Raw genomic sequence first — 23,960 nt, forward strand, 5'->3', positions numbered from 1 at the left:
GAGAGGGGAGGAGAGGAGAGTGGAGAGGAGTGGAGAGAGGAGTGTAGAGAGGAGAGGTGAGGAGTGGAGAGTGGAGAGAGGGGAGGAGTGGAGAGGTGAGGAGTGTAGAGTGGAGAGAGGGGAGGAGTGGAGAGAGGAGAGGAGTAGTGGAGAGAGGAGTGTAGAGAGGAGAGGAGTGGAGAGGAGCGTAGAGTGGAGAGGAGCGTAGAGTGGAGAGGAGCGTAGAGTGGTGTAGAGTGGAGAGGAGCATAGAGAGGAGAGTGGTGAGGAGTGGAGAGGAGTGGAGCGTAGAGAGGAGAGTGGTGTGGAGAGGAGAGGAGTGGAGCGTAGAGAGGAGAGTGGTGTGGAGAGTGGAGAGGAGAGGGGTGGAGAGTAGCGTAGAGTGGAGAGTAGCGTAGAGTGGAGAGTAGCGTAGAGTGGAGAGGAGCGTAGAGTGGAGAGGAGCGTAGAGTGGAGAGGAGCGTAGAGTGGCGTAGAGTGGTGTAGAGTGGTGTAGAGTGGAGAGGAGTGGAGAGAGGAGAGGTGAGGAGTGTAGAGTGGAGAGAGGGGAGGAGTGGAGAGAGGAGAGGAGTGTAGAGTGGAGAGAGGAGAGGAGCGCAGAGAGGAGAGGAGTGGAGAGGAGCGTAGAGTGGAGAGGAGTACACTGAGTTGCAGTACAGGTGAATGGATGACAACAGAAAATCACAAATAATTGCCATAGAAAGCAGCGGAGCCCCTCCCCCCCTTACCTGCATGGACTGTATAGACGGACAGACAGGACACCAGCAGGACGACCCCCGCATGGGGGAATAATAACGAATGAAACATCCCATATAAGAGCCACAGGAACCCCGATATGAGCTCCGAGCGGCTGTGAGATTTTTTTTTCAAATGTACCGCCGGCGGGCATACAGCCGCCAACGAGTCTGTCCAATCAGTTGTTAGGGGGCGGGGTTTAATCACTTTAGGTTTCTCCCTTCTATGATTGCTCTCTGTTCTGGATGAGAAGTCGGATTATTAGTGGTTGTTCTCTGTATAGTAAATGGGATCTCTTCTCCCTCCGGGCAGTGTGTAATATAGAGGAGAGCACAACTTCCCCTCACCGAGCAACACACACCGAGCCGACATGGAGAGGAGAGGAGACGCTCCATGTTCTCCTCTATAGAAGAATTTATCCTAACAAGGGAGCGTTCATATACAATGACTGAGCGACATAGGGATCAGTCCCAGCGCGCCCCATCATCCCAGATTACCTACTACTGACCTCTGCATGCTGCACTACTCACTACTGATCCCACTGTGCATTCTACACACTGACCCCCTGACCCCTGCACTACTTTATTACTGACCCTTGCATTACTTTATTACCGACCCCTGACCTTTGCATTACTTTATTACCGACCCCTGACCTTTGCATTACATTATTACTGACCCCTGCATTACTTTATTACCGATCCCTGACCCCTGCATTACTTTATTACCGACCCCTGACCTTTGCATTACTTTATTACCGACCCCTGACCTTTGCATTACATTATTACTGACCCCTGCATTACTTTATTACCGATCCCTGACCCCTGCATTACTTTATTACCGACCCCTGACCTTTGCATTACTTTATTACCGACCCATGACCCCTGCATTACTTTATTACCGAACCCTGACCCTTGCATTACTTTATTACCGACTCCTGACCCCTGCATTACTTTATTACTGACCCCTGAAACCTGCATTACCTTATTACTGACCCCGCACCCATTATTACTTTATTACTGACCCCTGCACCCTTCATTACTTTATTTCTGACCCCTGCACCCTGCACTACTTTATTACTGACCCCTGCACTGCACTCTGTGCATTCTACACACTGACCCCTGAAACCTGCACTACTTTATTACTGACCCCTGCACTATTTTATTACTGCCCCCTGCATTGCTTTATTACTGACCCCTGCACTATTTTATTACTGCCCCCTGCATTACTTTATTACTGACCCCTGCACTATTTTATTACTGACCCCTGCACCCTTCATTACTTTATTACTGACCCCTGCACCCTGCACTATTTTATTACTGACCCCTGCACTACTTTATTACTGACCTTGGCATGCTGCACTACTCGCTACTGACCCCAGCACTGCACTCTGTGCATTCTATACACTGACCCCTGAACCCTTCATTACTTTATTACTGACCCCGGAACTCTGTGCTACTTATGACTGACTTTTGTGCATTACTGACTATTGATCTTTGCATTCTGCATTACTTACTGCGGACCTCTAAACTGTGCTTAATTTGCTCCTTACCCCTGCACTCCATGCCTGATGATCTCTTAACTCTTTCTTACTACTGCCACCTGAACTGTGCATTACTAGCTATCTGAACTCTGTGTTGCTTGTGGGAGGGTGCAGTGTGGTGCAGCAGCAATAACACACACTGAGTGCAGAAGTAATGCAGAATTTGTATTTAATGGAGATAAACAGTCCAATTGCAATTGTCACAGTGTGAAGCAGAGCAGGTCTTAGCCAAGCTGACCACGTCTGTCTTGAGGGGCGGAGTGCAGCCTGGCCATCCAAGCCCAAGCAGGGAGATTTTAGGGACACGCCAGTCCTCTCGGAATTTTCCCTTCCCATCTGGAAACTTTCTCTACTGCTATGGCTGACCCTGACAAATGAGTAACCTGTCTCTACTCTGTCCACACTTGAAATGAGCAAGGCAGGATCTTAAATAGGCTCTGCCTGATCCAAAATGGCCATCAGTGTCACATGGGCTGTCAGCATCTAAGCAAATTTCTGTCCGAGTGACCTAGGAAATCACAGAGGAACCACATTCCTCTTGACTTCCTCTCCTCCTGCATTGCCACAGTGGAGAAAGCAGACTGACCCTGCCTACATACTGGTTACTGGCCACTACACGCAGCATTTCTTAGCTTTGACCTCTAAACTCTGCATTACTTGAAAACTGTACTGACCTCTGCACTATACGTTGTTTACTACTCGCTTCTGTATTACTTACTCCTACCCCCTGCATTCTGTGTGTTAGATACTCATAATCTCTAAACTCGCTATTACTACTGATCCCTACACTCTACATTACTTACTACTGACACCAACACTCTGCAATACTTACTTCTGACCCCTACACTATACGTTACTTACTCCTGCATGCTGTGTTAACCCCTGACCTCTGTAGTGTGTGTTACCCCTGATCCCTGTACTTTGCATTGTTTGATTTTGACCTCTGCATTACTTGCAACTGACTTTTGTGTAAATTACTACTAAACTCTGCTACACTTACTGCTGGCCCCTGCACTCCACAGTACTTAGTACTGACCACTGAACTCTGTATTACTTACTACTGTTGCCTACACTATGCTTTACTTACTACTGACGCCTATACTCTGTGTTACTTACTTCTGACCTGTACATCCTTTAATGCTTACTATTGACCTATACATTACTTACTACTGACCCCTGAACTCTGCATTATTCATCACTGATCTCTTAACACCGTACTTCTTACTACTGACCCCTTAACTCTGCCTTACATACTTTTGACCTCTGAGCTCTGCATTACATCCAACCCCTGCACACTGTTTGCTACATGCAACAGACCTCTGATCCTTGTGTTACTATTGACCCTTGAACTGTGCAATATGTACTATGGAACGCTGAACTCAGCATTACATACTGCTGACTCCGTCATTCTACATTACTTACTACTTACCTCTGCACTCTGCATTACTTACTACTGACCCTTGCACTCGGCATTTCTTACTACTGACCTCTGAACATTGCGTTATTAATACTGTGGTAGTTAATACTGACCTCTACACTCATTATTTACTGCTGACCTCTCTATACTCTTTTATTTACTACTGACTTTACTAAGCTCTGCATTATTTACTACTGACTACTCTTTATTACTTATTTGTAACTGCTGTATTTTTTACTACTGGCTTCTGAACTCTGCATTACTTATAACTGACATCTGTTCATATGTTACTTATGCCTGACCCCTTCATTTTTTTATTTCTTATCCCTGACATTGGCAATTTAAGTTTTGCTTACTACTGACCATTGAACTTTGCATTACTTGCTACTAGGGCTGTTACTGATTAAAATGTTCGCGTTCAATTAATGTTTTTTTTTTTAATCGACTAATTTCGATGAATTATAACGCACGTACAGATCCAACTACTTTTAGCTGATCTCCTTGCATTGTAACTCTGCATTAGTCAGTGGTAAATGTGGTATACACTATATACAATCCCCCGACACTAGTTAGTTTCCACAATCCATGACTTAACTTCACAGTTCACACAAATACGTTTTAAATTTAAACTGTAGTACTGACGGAAGTAATTTTTTTTTTCCACAGTAGCGTGACAATCCCCCCACCTCCGGTCTAACTAATCACTCTCACCTTATGACATGGACCACTGTGCAAACAGATGGTCATGCAAGCGGGTATCAAAAGGGTTAACACGGACCATAAACTTCTCTCACGTCTCCTTAGATCTCAGCAAGGACGCAGGTCAGAAAGAAAAGATCTAAGTGCTCACCGCTTAAGTTTAAGATTACATTTTTGTGTTCAAACACAAACTACTCACATAAAGATGATAAAAACACAGCATGTAAAGCTGACAATCGTGTTCGTTTCGTAGGGCAACAGCGGGTGACATCATGCGTAGCTCCGTCCCTGTACCCGTAACGTTCAATCAGAACTTCAACATCACCGGACCCCTCATTCTTTCCTATCGTTAGCAGACGGAGGCACTTAGGGAGGGTGGGGGGGGGGAGTCCAGTGACATTGATGTCCGTGACGTCACAGGCTCTCCAACGGAACTCCCTGAAGACCCGGAACCCGGCAGAGAGGTGAGTACCGATCAAAAGAATTTTGATCCATCAAAAAAATTAATCGATTAATCGAAGAATTAATCTTTAATTTCCACAGCCCTAATTGCTACTGTCCTCTGCCTTACTGCTGATCTGTGAGAACTGTTTTACTTACTCCTGTACTCTATGTGTTACATACTACTGATCCCTGCACTCTGTAATTAGCTTTACTTATTCCTAACATCAGCAATCTGAGGCATGTACTATTGACCTCTGAAATTTGTGTTTCTTACTACTGAATTCTGCATTACTTAATCCTGACCTCTGCAATCTGTGTTGCTTACTACTGACCTCAGCACTGTGTGCTAAGGGGGATATGATCAACATGTTACATAAGGGGTCCATATAGTGAACTTGGTGTTGAGTTATTCACTTTAAGATCATCACAGACTACAAGGGGGCACTCTTTACGTCTAGAGGAAAAGAGATTTCATCTCCAAACACGGAAAGGTTTCTTCACAGTCAGAGCAGTGAACACGTGGAATAGACTCCATGCAGAGGTGGTTCTGTCCAGCTCAGTAGATTGCTTTAGAAAATAGCTGGATTCTTTCCTAAATGTACATAATATAACTGGATACTGAAATTTATAGGTAAAGTTGATCCATGGAAACTCTGATTGCATCTCGGGGGATCAGGAAGGAATTTTTCCCCTGCTGGAGAAACTTAGTTAATGCTTTTAGGGCCAGTTCACACCAGACGCAGTTCGGTTCAGTTCCTTGTACTTTTTTTCTGCACTAAAAATGCATGCACAGTGTTTTCCATGTATTCCAATGGCTCTAGTTCACACCATGGAGTCAGTTTCCGGTGCAGAAACTAACCGAAAACTGACTGCATGGTGTGAACTAGAGCCATTGGAATACATGGAAAACACTGTGCATGCATATTGTGCAGAAAAAAGCGCACAAAACTGCACGGAACCGCATCTGGTGTGAACTGGCCCTTAAAGCAGAACTCCGGGATTTTCAAAAAATCCCCTATTAGTACACCCCACACACAAAACACAAAACAGTTACAGAGCTCCCAACTGTCCCTGATTTGGAGCAATGTCCATCTGTCCCCCCCCCCCCCCCCCCTCATTTGTCCCTCATTTTGGTCTGATCTATATAGTTGTATATAAAATGCACTTTTTATCTTTCAAGAAGATGCTAAACCTTTCATCCAAATTCTAAATTGCTGCATTTGTAAATTTTAAAAGCCAATATAAAGGAATAGTAGTGGTAAAAAAAAAAAAAAAAAAACCCCTTGTGGATTTAATTAACCTTTTTTTCTTGGTTAATTCTCCTTTAACCTCCCTGGCGGTATGATTATGTCAGATTTTTGCGTCTCAAAGCGGTAGAATTTTTTTGCATAGAAATTTGGCGTTTTATATTGTAGGCCTGTAATTCTTAGCAATAACACACTTAAATCTGTCCAAACCAGAGTCTAGTAGACATCCCGGGTATGATGAAGTTTGAAACACAAAATCATAAATTATAATATAATAAATAATTATAAAAAATAATAATATAATAATAAAATGAATTTCCCCACGATTCACTATTGCTCAATTCTGCAAGTGTTCTAATTTATTATCGCTCTTTTCTAGCTGGTCTAAAACCACTTTTGATGTAAAGGGACACTGTTTGGTTGCTATGGACAATCTCCAGTTTCCAGGCAGAAAGAACAGTATATATAATATAAAACTCCATGCAGGGCACTGGACAAACCACTAGGGGCAAAAGGGATGTGAAATTATTTCATACAGTAATGTAATCTGTAATGTTACAGTGCACTCTATGGGTTATGATTTTAAAATTTTTTGAATTTCCCACCGGGCTCCGCCCCCGTGCATCGCGACGCTCGCAGGGAACGGAGCCTGGCACAGAGAGACTTCAGGTGGAGGACACAGCCCACAGACACAGCGGGGGGACATCGCAGGATCCTGGGGACAAGGTAAGTACACTGCACCAGGATCCTGCAACGCAATCCTGAGTGTGGATCGGGGTTACCGCTAATGGTGCTGAAATTTAACCCCGAGACACACTCGGGAAAACCGCCAGGGTGGTTAAGGGGGTGTGACGGGGGGTGTATCCTACGCCTACATACATTTGATAGTAGGTGTCCTCATTCCCAATTTAAAATGTTGGGAGGTATGCAGTTTTTACATTTGTGAAATTCCTTACCATTGAAGAGAAATGTCTGATTGGATTTTCAGGAAGTCAGCTCTGTAATTTAAAAAATGCTGCATGTATTCTGCTAACGAGGAAGTGTTAGCCCTTGTACACACGGTCGGACATTCCGACAACAAAATCCATCGGATTTTGTCTGAAACTGGTGTTGCATACACACGGTCGGACAAAGTTCCTAACGTGATGACGTTATTTAGTTACGACGGGACTACGTTTAGGCTAGTAGCCAATAGCTTTGGTCTCGTAATTTGATCTGAGCATGCGTGGCACTTTGTCCAATCGGAATTCTCTACATTAGTAGGGGAAGCCAAGGAAGAGTTACCAGAGGAGTATTTGTATCCAAAAGGCTCTCCTATGACATCTGAATGGAAAGAACAGGCAAAAACACAACTCTTAAAGTGGAGGAAACTTTTCTCTAAAAATGAGTTTCACGTGGGATGCACAGAGAGTGCACAGCATCATATTCGTCTAAAAGAGGATAGGCCATTTTGAGAAAGGTCTTGACGAATCCCATTAGCTGATTTAGATGACCTTAGAGAACATATTGCAGAGTTGAAGAGGACGGGAATTATTCAGGAATCCCAAAGTCCCTATGCTTCTCCCATTGTGGTGGTGAGGAGGAAAAATGGGTCATTAACCGCTTGCCGACTGCCTCACGACGATATACATCAGCAGAAGGGCTCATACAGGCAGAATCACATACCTGTATGTTGCCCTTTAAGAGGTGGACAGCTCCATGAGTCGGGTCACGGGTCCCGCAGACTCGATGGCCACGGGGATACCCACGATCGCCTCACGGGGAGGAAGAATGGGGAGATGCTAATGTAAACAAGCATCTCCCCATTCTGCCTAGTGACACCGTCACTGATCTCTGCTCCGTGTGATCGGAGCAGAAATCAATGACGTGTCAGACACAACCACGCCCCCCCACAGTTAGAAACATGTCCCTAGGACACACTTAACCCCCCACACTGTCACCTAGTGGTTACCTTCAAGTGTCATTTACACAGGAATCAGTGCATTTGTATAGCACTGATTGCTGTATAAATGACAATGGTCCCAAAAATGTCCGATGTGTCCGCCATAATGTCGCAGTCATGATAAAAATTGCTGATCACTGCCATTTAAAAAAATAATAATAAAAATGCCATAAAACTATACCCTATTTGTAAATGCTATAACTTTTGCGCAAACCAATCAATAGACTCTTATTGTGATTTTTTTTTAACCAAAAATATGTAGAAGAATACGTATCGGCCTAAACTGAGGAAAAAAAACTTTTTTTATATATTTTTGGGGGATATTTATTATAGCAAAAAGTAAAAAATAATGCGTTTTTTTTTTCAAAATTGTCGCTCTTTTTTTTGTTTATAGCGCAAAAAATAAAAACCACAGGGGTAATCAAATACCACCAAAAGAAAGCTCTATTTGCGGGGAAAAAAAAGGTGTTCTTTGGGAGCCACGTGCAATTGTCTGTTAAAGAGATGCAGCGCCGAATCGCGAAAAATGCTCTGGTCAGGAAGGGGGTAAATTCTTCTGGGGCTGAAGTGGTTAAAGATGTGTATCGATTATCGCACTTTAAAAAAAAGAACCATCCCAGACCAGTACACCATTCCACGAATAGAAGATGCCCTGCAATGCCTTTCAGGAGCCAAATGGTTCAGCGTGTTGGACCTGAGAAGTGGCTACCATCAGATCCCCATGTGTCCAGATGACCGGGAGAAGACCGCTTTCATCTGCCCAGTGGGGTTCTTTGAGTTTTAACGGATGCCACAGGGTCTGTCTGGAGCCCCTGCTACATTCCAACACTTGATGGACAGACTGTTGGTGACATGAAATTAATTGAAGTGTGTACCTAGATGACATAATTGTCTTTGAACAGACTTTGAAAGAACATGAGGAGCATCTAGAGAAGGTTCTGAAGCGACTCTATGAAGAGGTGTTGAAGCTGTCCCTTTGAGAAGTGTCAGTTCTACCAGTCATCAGTCACCTACCTTAGGCATGAGTAAATACTATGCCGTGCTGTAAATATGATCTCATCAAAAATATAAAAATATGTAAAAGGTAATAGGATCAATATAAGAAACAGCAGATAAAATCAGAACAAATTGTAAAATAAATGAATTGAAAAGTACTGTGCTATGTAATCTGCACTATACACCCAATAATTGGATACCAAATGTATATATAACATAGAAACACACAAATATTGACCAATGGTGAAGTGCCAGTATATAAAAAAAATATATAAAGGAATGGAAACTTAAATGCACAATAAGTATATAGTGCTCATGTGAAAAAACATATAGACTCGTAAAATTCCTAAAGTTCGTAGAAGTCCATAAAATACTGTATACAGGGGCGTAACTATAGGGGGTGCAGCAGTCGCGACTGCAACTGGGCCCTGTGCTGCAGGGGGCCCATGCAGCCCCCTCTACATATGGCCGGCAGCAGCATAGGCAGCTAGGGGTACCAGTGCACCATGCACACGGGTGGCTGGAGGTGGAGGGTGACTAGCAGAGCTCCATGCTCGACTATCGCACTGGCTGCTCTTTAGTTGTGCATTCCCCTCATAACCTGTGTCCTCGGCCGGCTCCTCAGAGTACCCCTCTCCTGCTCCATGCATTGCCGCTCAGTCCGATGTCTGTTCTCCTCATCTCTTCTGGGGACGGGGACCCCATCCTGCCTAGGGACAGTCCCCCAATGGGGCACCTAAAAATAAAAAAAAACGACTGATGCCAGTGGTGGAACTACAGGGCTCACAAAGGTCATACCTGTGACCACGCCCTGGAGTTCCACCACCCGACTCGGAGGGAAGGGCCCTGGCTGGGGTTCAGGGGGGCCCTTCATAGTTTCTTGCATCGGGGCCCTGAAGGTTCTAGTTACGCCACTGACTGTATATATATACATACATATGTAATATTTGATCTTATGTTAAAGGAGACCTATACTGTATACTTTAAATGGTTTCACACATTGTTCTAGCCCACTCCTCAGGAATGACAATGCATAGAGACTGAGCAACTCCAACCCATTATGTGAGGTGGTTAAAGCCTGCAGTTTTCGGTAGAACTACAAGATAATTGACAACTTTTAACCAGCCTTTTTAGGAAGGAGGGATCATATTTTAGGAGTAAAACTAGGCACAGGGAGCAGAATTTGCTAATCAGACACGACGAGACATTGAAGGAAGCCCACAGCTACACACACACACACACACACACACACACACACACACACACACACACACACACACACACACACACAAAGATACACATATGATTCAATCTTCATCTTAAGAATGTAATTACAATATTGATGTTATTTTTACATTTTACATTTTGATATTGTTTGTGTAATATTTGGCTATTTTATTAAAGAAATTTGAGTTTTTACACAAGAACTGAACAAATTTTCTTGGAACTTTCTTCATCAATATCATTTACAGAATATTAACATTAAAACCATTATAATGGTATTTAACACAAGGACAAATGGCGGTGGTAGCTTGATGGTCTGGGGCTGCTTTGCAGCTTCAGGACCTGGACAGCATACCATAATTGATGGAACCATGAATTCTGAGCTCTACCAGAAAATCCTAAGGCTCGGTTCACACAGGGGGCGATGCGAGGCGACATGACTTGCCGCGCCGCGACCTGCCGCGACCTCAGCGGCAACTTGCAAATGACTTCTGTATAGAAGTCAATGCAAGTCGCCCCGAGGTCGCCCAAAAGTAGTACAGGAACCTTTTTTCTAAGTCGGAGCGACTCGAGTCGCTCCTCTTAGAACGGTTCCGTAGTACAGAACGGGGGCGACTTGTCAGGTCGCGGCACGGCAAGTCGTGTCGCCTCGTGTCGCCCCCTGTGTGAACGGAGCCTAAAGGAGAATGTCCGGCCATCAGTTTGTGACCTCCAGCTCAAGTGCACTTGGGTTATGCAGCAGGACAATGATCCGAAACACAACAGCAAGTCCACCTCCAAATGGTTCAAAGAAAAATGTAGGTTTTGGAGTATCCTAGTCAAAGCCTAGAATTAAATCCAATTGAGATGCTGTATCATGACCTTACACAGGCCATTCATGCGGGAAAACCCTCCAATGCTGCTGAATTCTGCAAAGAAGAGTAGGCCAAAATTGCTCCACAGCAATGTGAAAGACTTATTGCCAGTTATCGCAAACACTTGATTGCAGTTGTTCCCGCCAAGGGTGGCACAACCAGTTATTAGGTTTAGGGGGCAATTATTTTTTCACATAAAGACAGGCAGGTTTGGACAGCTTTTTTGCCTTAATAAATTAAACCATAATAACAATTAAAATCTGACCACAGATTTTCTATTGGATTAAGGTCTGGGCTTTGACTAGGCCATTCAAACACATTTATATGTTTCCCCTTAAACCACTCAAGTGTTGCTTTAGCAGTGTGTTTGGGGTCATTGTCCTGCTGGAAGGTGAACCTCCATCCTAGCCTCAAATCTCACACAGAGTGGTACAGGTTTTGCTCAAGAATATCCCTGTATTTAGCACATCCATCTTTCCCTCAACTCTGACCAGTTTCCCAGTCCCAACTGCTGAAAAACATCCCCACAGTATGATGCTGCCGCCACCATGTTTCACTGGGGGGATGGTATTCTTTGGGTGATGTGATGTGTTGGGTTTGTGCCAGACATAGCGTTTTCTTTGATGGCCAAAAAATGTACTTTTAGTCTCATCAGACCAGAGCACCTTCCTCCATATATTTCGGGAGTCTCTCACATGCCTTTTTGCAAATTCAAATTGTACCATTTTGTTTTTTGCTGAAAGTAATGGCTTTCTTCTGGCCACTCTGCCATAAAGCCCAACTCTATGGAGCGTACGGCTTATTGTCCTCGTATGTACAGATACTCCGGTCTCTGCTGTGGAACTCTGCAGCTCCTCCAGGGTTACCTTAGGTCTCTGTGCTGCCTCTCTGATTAATGCCCTCCTTGCCCAGTCCGTGTGTTTTGGTGTGCGGCCGTCTCTTTGCAGGTTTGCTGTTGTGCCATGTTTTTTACATTTGGTTATGATAGATTTGATGGTGCTCCTAGGGATCATCAAAGATTTGGATATTTTTTTATAACCTAACCCTGACTTGTACTTCTCAACAACATTTTCCCTTACTTGTTTGGAGAGTTCCTTGGTCTTCATGGCAGTGTTTGGTTAGTGGTGTCTCTTGCTTAGGTGTTGCAGCCTCTGGGGGCTTTCAAAAAGGTGTGTCTATGTAATGACAGGTCATGTGACACTTAGATAGCACACAGGTGGACATTATTTCACTAATTATGAGACTTCTGAAGGTAATTGGTTGCACCAAAGCTTTTTATGGGCTTCATAACAAAAATTTAACACGCCCAGTCCCGCCGAGCTGGCGCGCAGAAGCGAATGCATACATAAGTCACACTGCATATAAAAACAGTGTTCAAACCACACATGTGAGGTTTTGCCGCAATCATTAGAGCAAGAGCAATAATTCTAGCAAAAGACCTCCTCTGTAACTCAAAACCAGTAATCTGTAGAAATGTTTAAACATCGCCTATGGAGATTTTTTAGGGTCAAAGTTTGTCGCAATTCCACAAGCAGGCAATTGTGAAGCGTGACATGTTGGCTATCAATTTACTCGGCGTAACAATATCTTTCACAATATAAATAAAATTGGGCCTACTTTACTGTTGTCTTTAATTCAAAAAAGTATATTTTTCCAAAGAAATTGCACTTGTAACAGCACTGCACAAATACGGCGTGACATAAAGTATTGCAAAGACTGCCATTTTGTTCTGTAAGGTGCCTGAAAAAAACAAAAACGATATAATGTTTGGGGGTTCTAAGTAATTTTCTAGCAAAAAAATTTTATAGACAACAGATCTCAAAAAGAAGTAGATTATACTGCCATTAACGTGGTTCTATAGAATGAAGGTTTAAGGTAAAAAAAAACCTTCAGTGTGCAGCTCCCTCACAGCTCCCCTAATATTTACTTAAGCCTGATTTCGATTCAGTGATGTGCACGAGAGCAGCAGCTCTCTCCCTCCTCATTGGCTGAGATACAGCAGCAGGAGCCATTGGTTGGCTGCCGTCAATCAGAGCCAGTGAGGAGGGAGCAGGGGTGGGGCTGAGCCCCTACTCTCTGTGTCTTATGGAAACAGACAGCTAGCTCAGGAGCAAGCACATACAAGTGCCCCCATAGCAAATGTCTTGCTATTGGGGCAATAGGTGGGTGGGAGGGGCCCAGAGCACCAACAGGGGATCTGAGAAGAGGAGGACCAGGGCTGCTGTGTGCAAACCATTACACAGAGCAAGTACGTATAACATTTATTTTTATTATTTTTTTAAATACCTTTACAAACACTTAAAGTAGTGGATGTGTATGGATTATTTTTTGGACACTAAGGATATCTTTAAATTAGCAAATAAAAAAAATTAAAATAATATAGCCTATACATTTGTGACACAAGTCATATTGTAATTGCATGTTAGTAAAAATGACGTTTCCTTTACAATCTGCAGCTCTGTAATTTTGTGAAAAATGCAATATGGCCACCTGGAGGTGTTCTGTACACAGGATGATGTACAAAACGCCCCCCAGAAACATCATTTCCTGCTTGCGTGATTGGCTCCCTGATTTTCCCAGAAGTCTGCACCAAGATACAAGTCAAATATGAGGCATCCCCTTCAACAAAAATGTTATTTTTGGTGAGATACTCCCAAAAGGAAATCGCAATTGCAGACCCTGCCACTTTTCTCATTAGAGTCCTGCAAGTGCAGCAGCTGATTAATGTTTATGAATCCACTGTCATTAGATTCACTTACCTTACCACATGGACACAGAGAAGCACACAGTGATTTCTTCAGAATAACAAAAGGTAGGAGTCTGTAACAAAGTTTATTAAAATCCTTGCAATGTACACAGATCACCCAGAGGGGAATGTTTTTTTCTCAATAAAAGTTGAGTTTAGGTTGGAGATTTGTGCATGCTACTTGACAGTTCCACTTCTCTCCTTCACTATGTTGAGGACCATGATGAACAGGCTTTAGGCTATAGAGCAGTGGTTTCCAAATTGCGGCCTGGGAGGCCAGATGTGGCCCTTTGCTTGCTTTTTTCCGGCCCTTGTGGCACTGTTTCATCCACTGATACCAATAATAGGGAATTATTCCTCCCACTGACACCAATGAAGGGACACAATTCCTCCAAATGACACCAATGATGGGGCAGAATCCCTCCCCAATGACACCAACAATATGGCCCAGCGACCCAGATGATGGAGCACAATTCCTCCCATGGACACCACTGATGGGGCACAATTACTCAGACTGAAACAACGATGGGGCATTATCTATGTTGCACTGACGTTGGGACCTTTTCTACTCCCAAAGACCACAGTCCGGCCCCCTTAAAGTCGGAAGGACCTTCAACTGGCCCTTTGTTTAGAAAGTTTGGAGATCCCTGCTATAGAGGAATGCTTTTGACATCAGTTTGAGATTCTTCTGTGATCATTCAGAATTCACTGACAGTTGCAGTTGACCTGCTGCTAACCTCCTTTTGTACGTGCTTTGTTGTGCAATAATCGCAGCAAAGCCGCACTGCATTTGGGAAGCCATTAAGAGTAAATGGCACCCAGACACATGTTGCACGATTGGCTGTGATTTTAGTGCGATTTGGAAACACGGGCAGAATCGGAGCTTTGGGCTGCATTCACACGATTCTGCCCATGATTTCAAAATGCCCAGGTGTGAATGACAAATCACGCAATGCACATTTCAGATGCCATTCATTTCAACAGGACCTAAAAATGCGATGCGGTTCTGTTGCGATTGTTGCACAATAAATCTTGTCGTAATTGCGGCAAACCGCATCATGTGAAACATTTCGCCCAAAAAAAGCTCCTGAACTTTTTTTGGACCACAAGCTTAATGTAATGCGGTTTGTCTCTGACAATCGTGGCAGAACCGCACCGCGTTTTTATGGTGTCAATCAAATGTGCAACTCTTGGCCATTTTTCAGAGAATATGAATTATAACACAAAAACTTTTCTTTCACTCATGGTTAATGTTTGGCTGAAACCATTTGTTATCAATAAACTGTGTTTACTCTTTTTAAATCATAATGGCAACATAAACTACCCAAATGACCCTGATCAAAAGTTTACATACCCCAGTTCTTAATACCATGTATTGCCCCCTGAACATCAATGACAGCTTGAAATCTTTTGTGGTATTTGTGGATGAGGCTCTTTATCTTCTCAGATTGTAAAGCTGTCCATTCCTCTTGGCAAAAAGCCTCCATTTCCTGTAAATTCTTGGGCCGCCTTGCATGAACTCCACGTATGAGATCTCCCCAGAGTGGCTCAATGATATTGAGGTCAGGAGACTGAGATGGCCACTCCAGAACCTTCACTTTATTCTGCTGTAGCCAATGACAGGTCAACTTGTCCTTGTGTTTTGGATCATTGATATGTTGGAATGTCCAAGTACGTCCCGTGCACAGCTTCCTGGCTGATGAATGCAAATTTTCCTCCAGTATTTTTTGATAACGTACTGCATTTATCTTGCCAAAAATGTTGACCAAATTTCCTGTGCCTTTATAGCTCACACATCCCCAAAACATCAGCGATCCACCTCCGTGTTTCACAGTAGGAATGGTGTACCTTTCATCATAGGCCTTGTTGATTCCTCTCCAAATGTTGCATTTTGTGGCCAAAAATCTCAATTTTGGGCTCATCAGTCCAAATGACTTTTTGCCAGAAGGTTTGAGGCTTGTCTCTATGCTGCTTGGTATATTGTAAGTGGGATACTTTGTGGCATTTGCATAGTAATGGCTTTCTTCTGGCGACTCGATCATGCAGCTCATCTTTCTTCAAGTGCCTCCTTATTGTGCATCTTGAAACATCCACACCACATGTTTTCAGAAAGTCCTGTATTTCATCTGAAGTTATTTGTGGGTTTTTCTTTGCATCCCAAAAAATTTTCATGGCAGTTGTGGCTGAAATTTTATTTGGTCTACCTGACCGTGGTTTGTTTCAACAGAACACCTCATTTTCCACTTCTTGATTAAAGTTTGAACACTGCTGATTAGCATTTTCAATTCCTTGGATATCTTTTTATATCCCTCTCCTGTTTTATACAGTTCACCTACCTTTTCCTGCAGATCCTTTGACAATTCTTTTGCTTTCCCCAAGACTCAGAATCCAGAAACATCAGTGCAGCACTGGATGAAAGATGCAAGGGTCTGTCAGGAGTCTAGAGACTCATTGACCTTTTATATACACACACTAATTACAAGCAAACAGATCACAGGTGAGGATGGTTACCTTTAATAGCCATTCAAACCCCTTTGTGACAATTGTGTGCATGCTATCGGGCCAAAATCACCGGGGTATGTAAACTTTTGATCAGGGTCATTTGGGTAGTTTCTGTTATCATTATGATTTAAAAAGAGTAAACACAGTTGATTGATAATAAATGACTTCAGCCAAACACTAACCGTGAGTAAAAGACATGTTTTTGTGTTATCATTCATATTCTCTGAAAAATGACCAAGAAATCATAAATTCTGCCAGGGTATGTAAACTTATGAGCACAACTGTATACAATTATTACAATTGTAATATCACTTCTCTGAAAAAAAAAACAATATAACATTTTGAGGAAATATTTTTATAATACAATATTTACAGTTTCTTCTTACACAGACTATTTAAAAAAGGTATCATTGCATTCGGCAATTTCCAAATCTCAGATAATAGCAGAAAAATAAAATACACAATTTATTAAATAGATTTTGGATCGATAAAGAAGTCTCAGACTGTTTTCAATGTTTTCCAAAAAGCAGTATATGAGAAGTATATGTTTCAGTCAGTATATACATACAGCGTGATATCCCATATCTATGAAGCTCCTTACAGCCTAAAAATGGGCTATTGTAACAATCTATGCGTGGATACTTAGGGGTCTATTTTTTTTAAACAAATTGCTGAGCCAATGTCTCAGCATTTGCACGGCCTTCAAGAATAAGCCCTGTAATATGTTCATAGCTCCATCTAGTGGCCCTAGTGAGGTATTTTACTGATTGAGCCATATTAGGAAAATACTGCATTATGGCCACTAGATGGAGCTGCCGATCATAAAAAAATAGACATAATATTGGGATTATTTTTGACGGCTGAATTTTTTTATCAAGAGACCCCACAAAGTCTGTGCACTGGTTTAGTATTCCTACATCCTAAAATTATTTGTAGATCGAGGAATATATGCAGCTTAGAAACCATACAGTCACTAAGTATGGGTTTACACCTTTATCTTGCAACCAGACAGTATTGACAGGGGAATCCCTCCTGCTGAGCAGGGGGGAGGGGGGCGGTGGGGGGCTAAACGCCCCCACCGGGAGAAGACTGATTTTTGCTAGCGGCTATAGCAGCTGCTAGTGATAATCGCAAGTGAATCCATCAGGCTGGTTGTACCCAAGTTCATCGATCATTCTACTTGGTACATTCAGCCTGCCCATGCGTGGTTCCAGCCGAGATTTGTACTGTCTATGGCCAGCCTAAGAAAACACTGCAATGTTGCTAAAGTCAGAGTGACCGATTTACTAAAGTGTAATGAATGTGTGTTTGCTTTAAACATCTAATTTTGTGCAAATTATTTGAAATTCCGCTGAAGATTTGAAGAAAGACTCCACATTACTTCACCTAAATTCATCACCCCCAGACTGTCCACTTGGTGGAGAGCCTCTCTGTTGGCCACCATTACAGCCCATTATATTTAATGACCAATGGGGGAGCTTGAGAGGTGGGAGGGATATATCAAACTTGGACATTTACAGGAGAAGTCAAGATTGCCAAATAACTTCAGCCATTTCTGAATTTACTGATCCTGCTGACGTATAACCACTACTTATGTATTTTTCACCATAATCTATGCTTAGATTAATAAGGAGACGCTTGTCTCATGTGGACTTTTCATTTTGGCTAGGAGCAAGGCTTGGTGGCCAAAACACGTTGGGTTCTTGTTGCTGTCTAATACCGGGGACTTTTAATTGTTCAAGACTTTGGACTTTGCACTTACTACGCTTGGATGTACTTACATTTCACACCTTATATAATTCTTTTCAGCCAAAGTATACTTTTACAGCACATCCAGTTAACTGAAACCTCCTGCCAATCATTTAGCATGGTGCAACCTTCAGTGCAACCAATGGTTCATAGTAACTGAACAAGGGAAGGTCAGGGGAAGAAATAATTAGCTTGTTTTCTTTTTCTTTTTTGATGATCAAGTTGGTATAGTTACAATGGGGCTAATCCCGTGCATGCATTGGGGAAATGCCTGGAGAATGACCAGGTTCAGGATTAGGTGTTCCCAGAATGCCAGGTTCCTGGAGATCAGCAGGTTTTGCACAGCTAGGCGGTCTATTCTCAAAATAAGAAATACTTGCCAAAGGTTTCTGCTTTTTTGTCATTTATCACTTACTCTTGTATTGTGGACATTTACAAACTTGATTTAGTTGCTAACTGTAACACTATGTAAAAAAAACAAAAAAACGTTACTGTATGAGCAGGGCAGGACATAGGGTGGTGGGGGCCCCTGGGCTTGCGTCACTTTTCGGGCCCTACCTTCTATACATCTCTGGGGGTTGAAACGCGTTAGAATTATATATATTTTTACTGTTATTATAATATACAGTGTAATTTATAGTTGTGTCTGTTAATGTACGCCCATTGATATCTTTGTACTCTGTATATAAGAGTCCGCTTTTAAACTGCTCAGGTGGAGCTAATGTTTTTTACCAAATATTAAAATACTTTTCATATTATTTTGACATGCATTAGTACTGTTTTTTGCTGCCTAAAAACCCCGTTTGTGGGGGAACTTGTTCTATACCTTCTATACATTATCCTATTTACCGGTGTATAACACACGTACCCCAAGTTTAGGAGGGGATTTTAAGGAAAAAAAACTTTTAGGAGGGAAGGTTAAGGAAAAACTTACATTTAAATGCCCATCAATGCAGCCTTATCAGTGTCCATCTGCAACCTAGCCCATCCATCTGCAGCCTTGTCCCAGTGTCATTTGCAGTCTTGAATTTTAAAAATGGCGCTGCTGAGATACAAAGTCCTGTGTATCTCGGCGGCTCTCAGCAGTGTAACAACATATTCGGTGACCCATCACAGTTTGCTACAGAAGTGATGTTCCGTCGCTGCCATCTTGGTACACCCCACACTCGTCCACAGTAAGGATACACTAAGAAGGGGGAAAGCGGACATGTTGTTACACCCACCGGAGTTTTGCATTTTACATGTATTTATAACAGTAAAGTCAGAAGTTCGCTGCTTTTAAAATTCAACATCTAAATAGTCAGACGGAGTTGTAAGTACTGTATTTCACTATATACTAACTTTAATGTTATAAATACATGTACAATGCAAAACTCCGGTGGGTGTAACAACATGTCCGCTTTAACCCTTCTTAGTGTATCCTTACTGTGGACGAGTGTGGAGTGTAGCAAGATGGCAGCGGAGCCGATAGTAGCCGAGTGTACACGCCCAGTCCCTGTGTTATGTCCCTCATAGGGCGGGACTGAGCGTGACTGTGAGCGGAGCCGAGCCGAGTACACTCGGCTATGTATCTCGGCGGGGCCCCCTATTGGGCGAGGCCCATGGTCTTGAGCCCAGTCAAGCCCAATGGTAAGTCCAGCCTTGTGTATGAGTGTAACCAACGTTCCCACAGCCCCAAAGGAACATGCCCTATTTTGGGTAATATAAATGATCTCTAACGAGCAGGGCCCTCTAATTACTACTGTATTAAAGTGTATTGTATTTGTGCTGTCTACCCTCAAGTTGTAAAGCTCTGCGTAAACTGACGGTGCTATAAATCCTGTATAATAATAATAATAATAATAATCTCCTATGTTTGAAAGTGACACCTAGTGGCCATAATGCAGTATTTTTTAAATAACTCAATTTGAAAGAAAAAAACACATTACGACCACTAGATGGCGTTTACGATCTTAGGAGATAATTATATGACACAAAATATGACCTGTTTCATTGGAGATGTGTGATTGTTTGTCACGTTTATACTGCATTTTATTTTTCCTACATAGACCCCCTATGTATTCTTTAAGCACAATGCTTAATTACTTCACGTCATCTCTCACAAAACAAAGACAACCTGTTTGGATTCGGGAAAAAAATTATGCAGTTTGCGTGCCATTGTCCATCAATAAAAGGTCCATCTTAGTCGTGATTCTGAAGGAGATTTTGATAGATTCCTCCTTTCTTTACAAGGTCGTCATGAGTCCCACACTCCACCAGTTGCCCCTCTTCCAGGACCAGGATCTGGTCAGCTTTTTGTACAGTGCGCAGCCTGTGGGCGATGATCAGCAGACAGAGATCTGGAATACTCTGCAGAGATTGCTGGATCTGTAGGAGACACATAAGATGAATGTGCTCAGAGAAGACACAAGACTGACCAAGAGGATATACGAAGAATGGCTGCACTGACTCACCTCATGTTCTGTGTCAACATCAAGACAGCTTGAAGCCTCGTCTAGAATTAGAAGTTTGGGACGCCGTGAGAGAGCGCGGGCAAGAGCGAGCCGCTGCTTCTGCCCAGCACCCATCTGAGCCCCGTTGCTGCCAACATCTGAAAAAAAAAGGGACATACAGGATCCATTTAAGCTGCTTCAGAGGCATCAAGCAAAAAATTGACCTCAAAGCTGCACTGAATCTTGGGAAAAGATAAGAAATGTGAATTTTCTGCTGGTTTTAGAATGGTTTAATAATTTGCACACAGGTTTAAAAAATAATTTTATCATATATAAATCATATATGCTGAAAGCAGAGAACCTGGAGAATAAAATGGTGGTAGTGCCAATTTTTTATGCCACACAAGATCAGCACAACTAATTTCCTGCTGGTTTTAGAATGGTTTAATAATTTTTGGACACTGGAGTTTTTTTTTTTTTTGCACACAGGTTTAAAAATAATTTTATCATGTATAAATCATATATGCTGAAAGCAGAGAACCTGGAGAATAAAATGGTGGTAGTGCCAATTTTTTATGCCACACAAGATCAGTACAACTAATTTCCTGCTGGTTTTAGAATGGTTTAATAATTTTCGACACTGGAGTTTTATTTTTATTTTTTTGCACACAGGTTTAAAAAATATTTTTTTCATATATAAATCATATATGCTGAAAGCAGAGACCCTGGAGAATAAAATGGTGGTAGTGACATTTTTTATGTCACACAAGATCAGTACAATGGTTTATCAAGCACAAAATTTCAGTAAAAATATATTTTCCACATTAAGTAAGGGATCTAGAAAAAAATTGCTTTGCGAATGCTGCAACATTCAAGCGTATTGCATAATACCCGTAATGTCTGTAATACTGTTTGTGTATAATAGTTTACATGTTGCATTTTTCAGGACTAATGTAACATTTCCTAACGCTCAATAATAAAGTAAAAGTATCCAAGAACATTTGACCATGGAAGTTAACTATCACCAATAGAGAAAACAGCCACTGAAGGCAAAGAACATTCGACCAAGAGAAATAAAATATGAGGGAAGACCTCTGCACTGTGTACAGTCTATGGAGATTCCTGTGTGAGCAGCTAAATGAATGGGTGTTCGCAGGGCTTTTTTTCAGCGGGAATGCGTGGGAACGCAGTTTTGGCATGTAATAGCAAGGGGTGTGGGGTGTGCTGGAGGGTCTATTGATGCTGGCTACTGGGGGATCTATTGTCACTGGTGGGGATCTATTTTGTGCAAGGGTCTATTGTTGCTGTTGGAATCTATTATTGAGGAAGCCCTTGTACACATGGTCAGAGAATCCGTCGGAATGTGTCTTATCGGACCGTGTTGTCGGATAATCCGACTGTGTGTGGTATGCATCGGACTGATTCCAACGGAATATCAGTCAGACCCAATTTTCCAACTTGTTGGAAATATTTTCCGACCAACTGGTTCGATCGGACATACTCCGATCATGTGTAGAGAATTTTGATCGGACCAAGTGCCACGCATGCTCAGATCAAATTCCTACATCAAAGCTATTGGCTACTAGCCTGAATGTAGTCCCATCGTAACGAAATTACGTCATCACATTCTGAATGATCGGACTTTTCGACAACTTGGTCCGACCGTGTGTATGCACAGATCCGACAGACAAAATCCGACGGATTTGGTTGTCGAAATCTCCGACCGTGTGTACAGGGGCGAAGAGGTCTATGGTTGCTGTATGCTGGAGGGTCTATTGATGCTGTCCACTGGGAGATCTGTTGTTGCTGGGGTGGATCTTTTGTTTCTGGGGGTCGTATTTTGTTGTGGGTGGTCCATTGTTCCTGTGTGTGTGTGGGGGGGGATCTATTTTTGTATTGGGGAATTATTGTTGCTGGGGTGGGGTCTATTGTTGTGTGAGAGATCTATTGTTGCCGGGGGGACCTACTGTTGCTGGGGGGACCTATTGTTGCTGGGGTCGGGGACTCTTTTGTTGTGTGAGGGATCTATTGTTGCTGGTATGGGGTCTATTGTTGCTGAGGGGACATATTGTTGCTGGGGTGGGGTCTATTGGTACTGGGAATCTATTGTTGTTGGCTTCAGGGGATCTAGTGCACTGGTTTTCTAGTTATTATCCATACTAATTATTTATCACCACAAGATGATACTTGGGGCAGTACTGGGAGGTGGGTAGGGGTGGAACCAAGGGGCTGTGCTCAGAAGAGCGTAGGCCACTTGGACAAGGCGGGATCCAGAAGTGGGGAATTCGGCTGAGCAAACCTCCAGTTGTAGTGTGGATTTAAACATTTAGCAGTAATAGTAATATTAATATCATTAAAGTGTAGGGTCCACCCCAAAATTCATATCAGGCCCTTTCTGGTATCAATTTTAAGTAGCAAACCCATGCAAAAATAAAAGTGTGGGGTGCCTCCCAAAATCCATAGCAGGTCCTAGGTCTGGGGGAAAAAATCGCTTTAAATCTTCAATCAAGTTGAGAGGTCAAATCGATTAAAATTTTCAGCAAAACTATTTTTTTTTGCTGACACCGCGCCGGTCCTGAGGAGCTGCAGGCAGGAGTTTTTAAGCGAGGCCGTGGCTTCGGCCTAGTCTTCGAGGCCAGACGCCGTGGACTAGGCCTAAGCCGTGGGCGGCCTCGTCTAAAAACTCCTGCCTGCAGCTCCTCAGGACAGGTGCATCAAAATATTGTAAACGCTATAACTTTTACGCAAACCAATCAATAATTGTTTATTGCGATTTTTTTTTACAAAAATATGTAGAAGAATACGTATCAGCCTAAACTGAGGGAAAAAAATTTTTTTTTATATATTTTTGGGGGATATTTATTATAACAAAAAGTAAAAAAAATGTGTTTTTTTTCAAAATTGTTGCTCTATTTTTGTTTATAGCGCAAAAAATAAAAACCGCAAAGGTGATCAAATACCACCAAAAGAAATCTCTATTTGTGGGAAAAAAAGGACATCAATTTTGTTTGGGAGTCACGTCGCATGACCGCGCAATTGTCAGTTAAAGCGACGCAGTGCCGAATCGCAAAAAGTGGTCTGGTCTTTGGCCAGCAAAATGGTCCTGGGCTGAAGTGGTTAATAACCAGACCAATTTTCAGCTTTCGGTGCTCTCACATTTTGAATGACAATTACTCAGTCATGCAACACTGGACCCATATTAAATTTTTGTCCTTTTTTTCACACAAATAGAGCTTTCTTTTGGTGGTATTTAATCACCGCTGGGTTTTTTATTTGTTTGTGCTATAAAAGAAAAAAAGACAGAAAATTCTGTAAAAAAAAGAATTTTTCTTCGTTTCTGTTATAAAATTTAGCAGATTAGTAATTTTTTCTTCATAAATTTTGGCCAAAATTTATACCACTACATATCTTTGGTAAAAATAAGTACAAATTG

At 42.4% G+C, this 23,960-nt stretch overlaps 2 protein-coding genes across 2 annotated transcripts in view; both read right to left on the bottom strand.

Annotated features, from left to right (window-relative positions):
- LOC143984380 (major histocompatibility complex class I-related protein 1-like) overlaps positions 1-891 on the bottom strand; it is a 31,585-nt gene extending 30,694 nt beyond the window's left edge. Inside the window, exon 1 of the mRNA XM_077484599.1 lies at positions 729-891. Coding sequence (XP_077340725.1) covers positions 729-807 — 79 coding nt within the window. The 5' untranslated portion in view covers positions 808-891. The remainder of the gene's footprint in view (positions 1-728) is intronic.
- A 19,210-nt stretch (positions 892-20,101) lies between these two features.
- The window catches only part of TAP2 (transporter 2, ATP binding cassette subfamily B member), an 89,692-nt gene continuing 85,833 nt past the window's right edge, over positions 20,102-23,960 (bottom strand). The window contains exons 11-12 of the mRNA XM_077484601.1: positions 20,549-20,685; positions 20,102-20,462 (exon numbers count right to left, since the gene is read on the bottom strand). Of these exons, the coding sequence (XP_077340727.1) occupies positions 20,277-20,462; positions 20,549-20,685 (323 nt within the window). The 3' untranslated portion in view covers positions 20,102-20,276. The remainder of the gene's footprint in view (positions 20,463-20,548; positions 20,686-23,960) is intronic.

The sequence above is a fragment of the Lithobates pipiens genome, unplaced genomic scaffold (genome assembly GCF_037356315.1).
Source record: "Lithobates pipiens isolate NorthernLeopardFrog02 unplaced genomic scaffold, aLitPip1_a1.2 Scaffold_1, whole genome shotgun sequence".
In the NCBI taxonomy this organism is placed as follows: domain Eukaryota; kingdom Metazoa; phylum Chordata; class Amphibia; order Anura; family Ranidae; genus Lithobates; species Lithobates pipiens.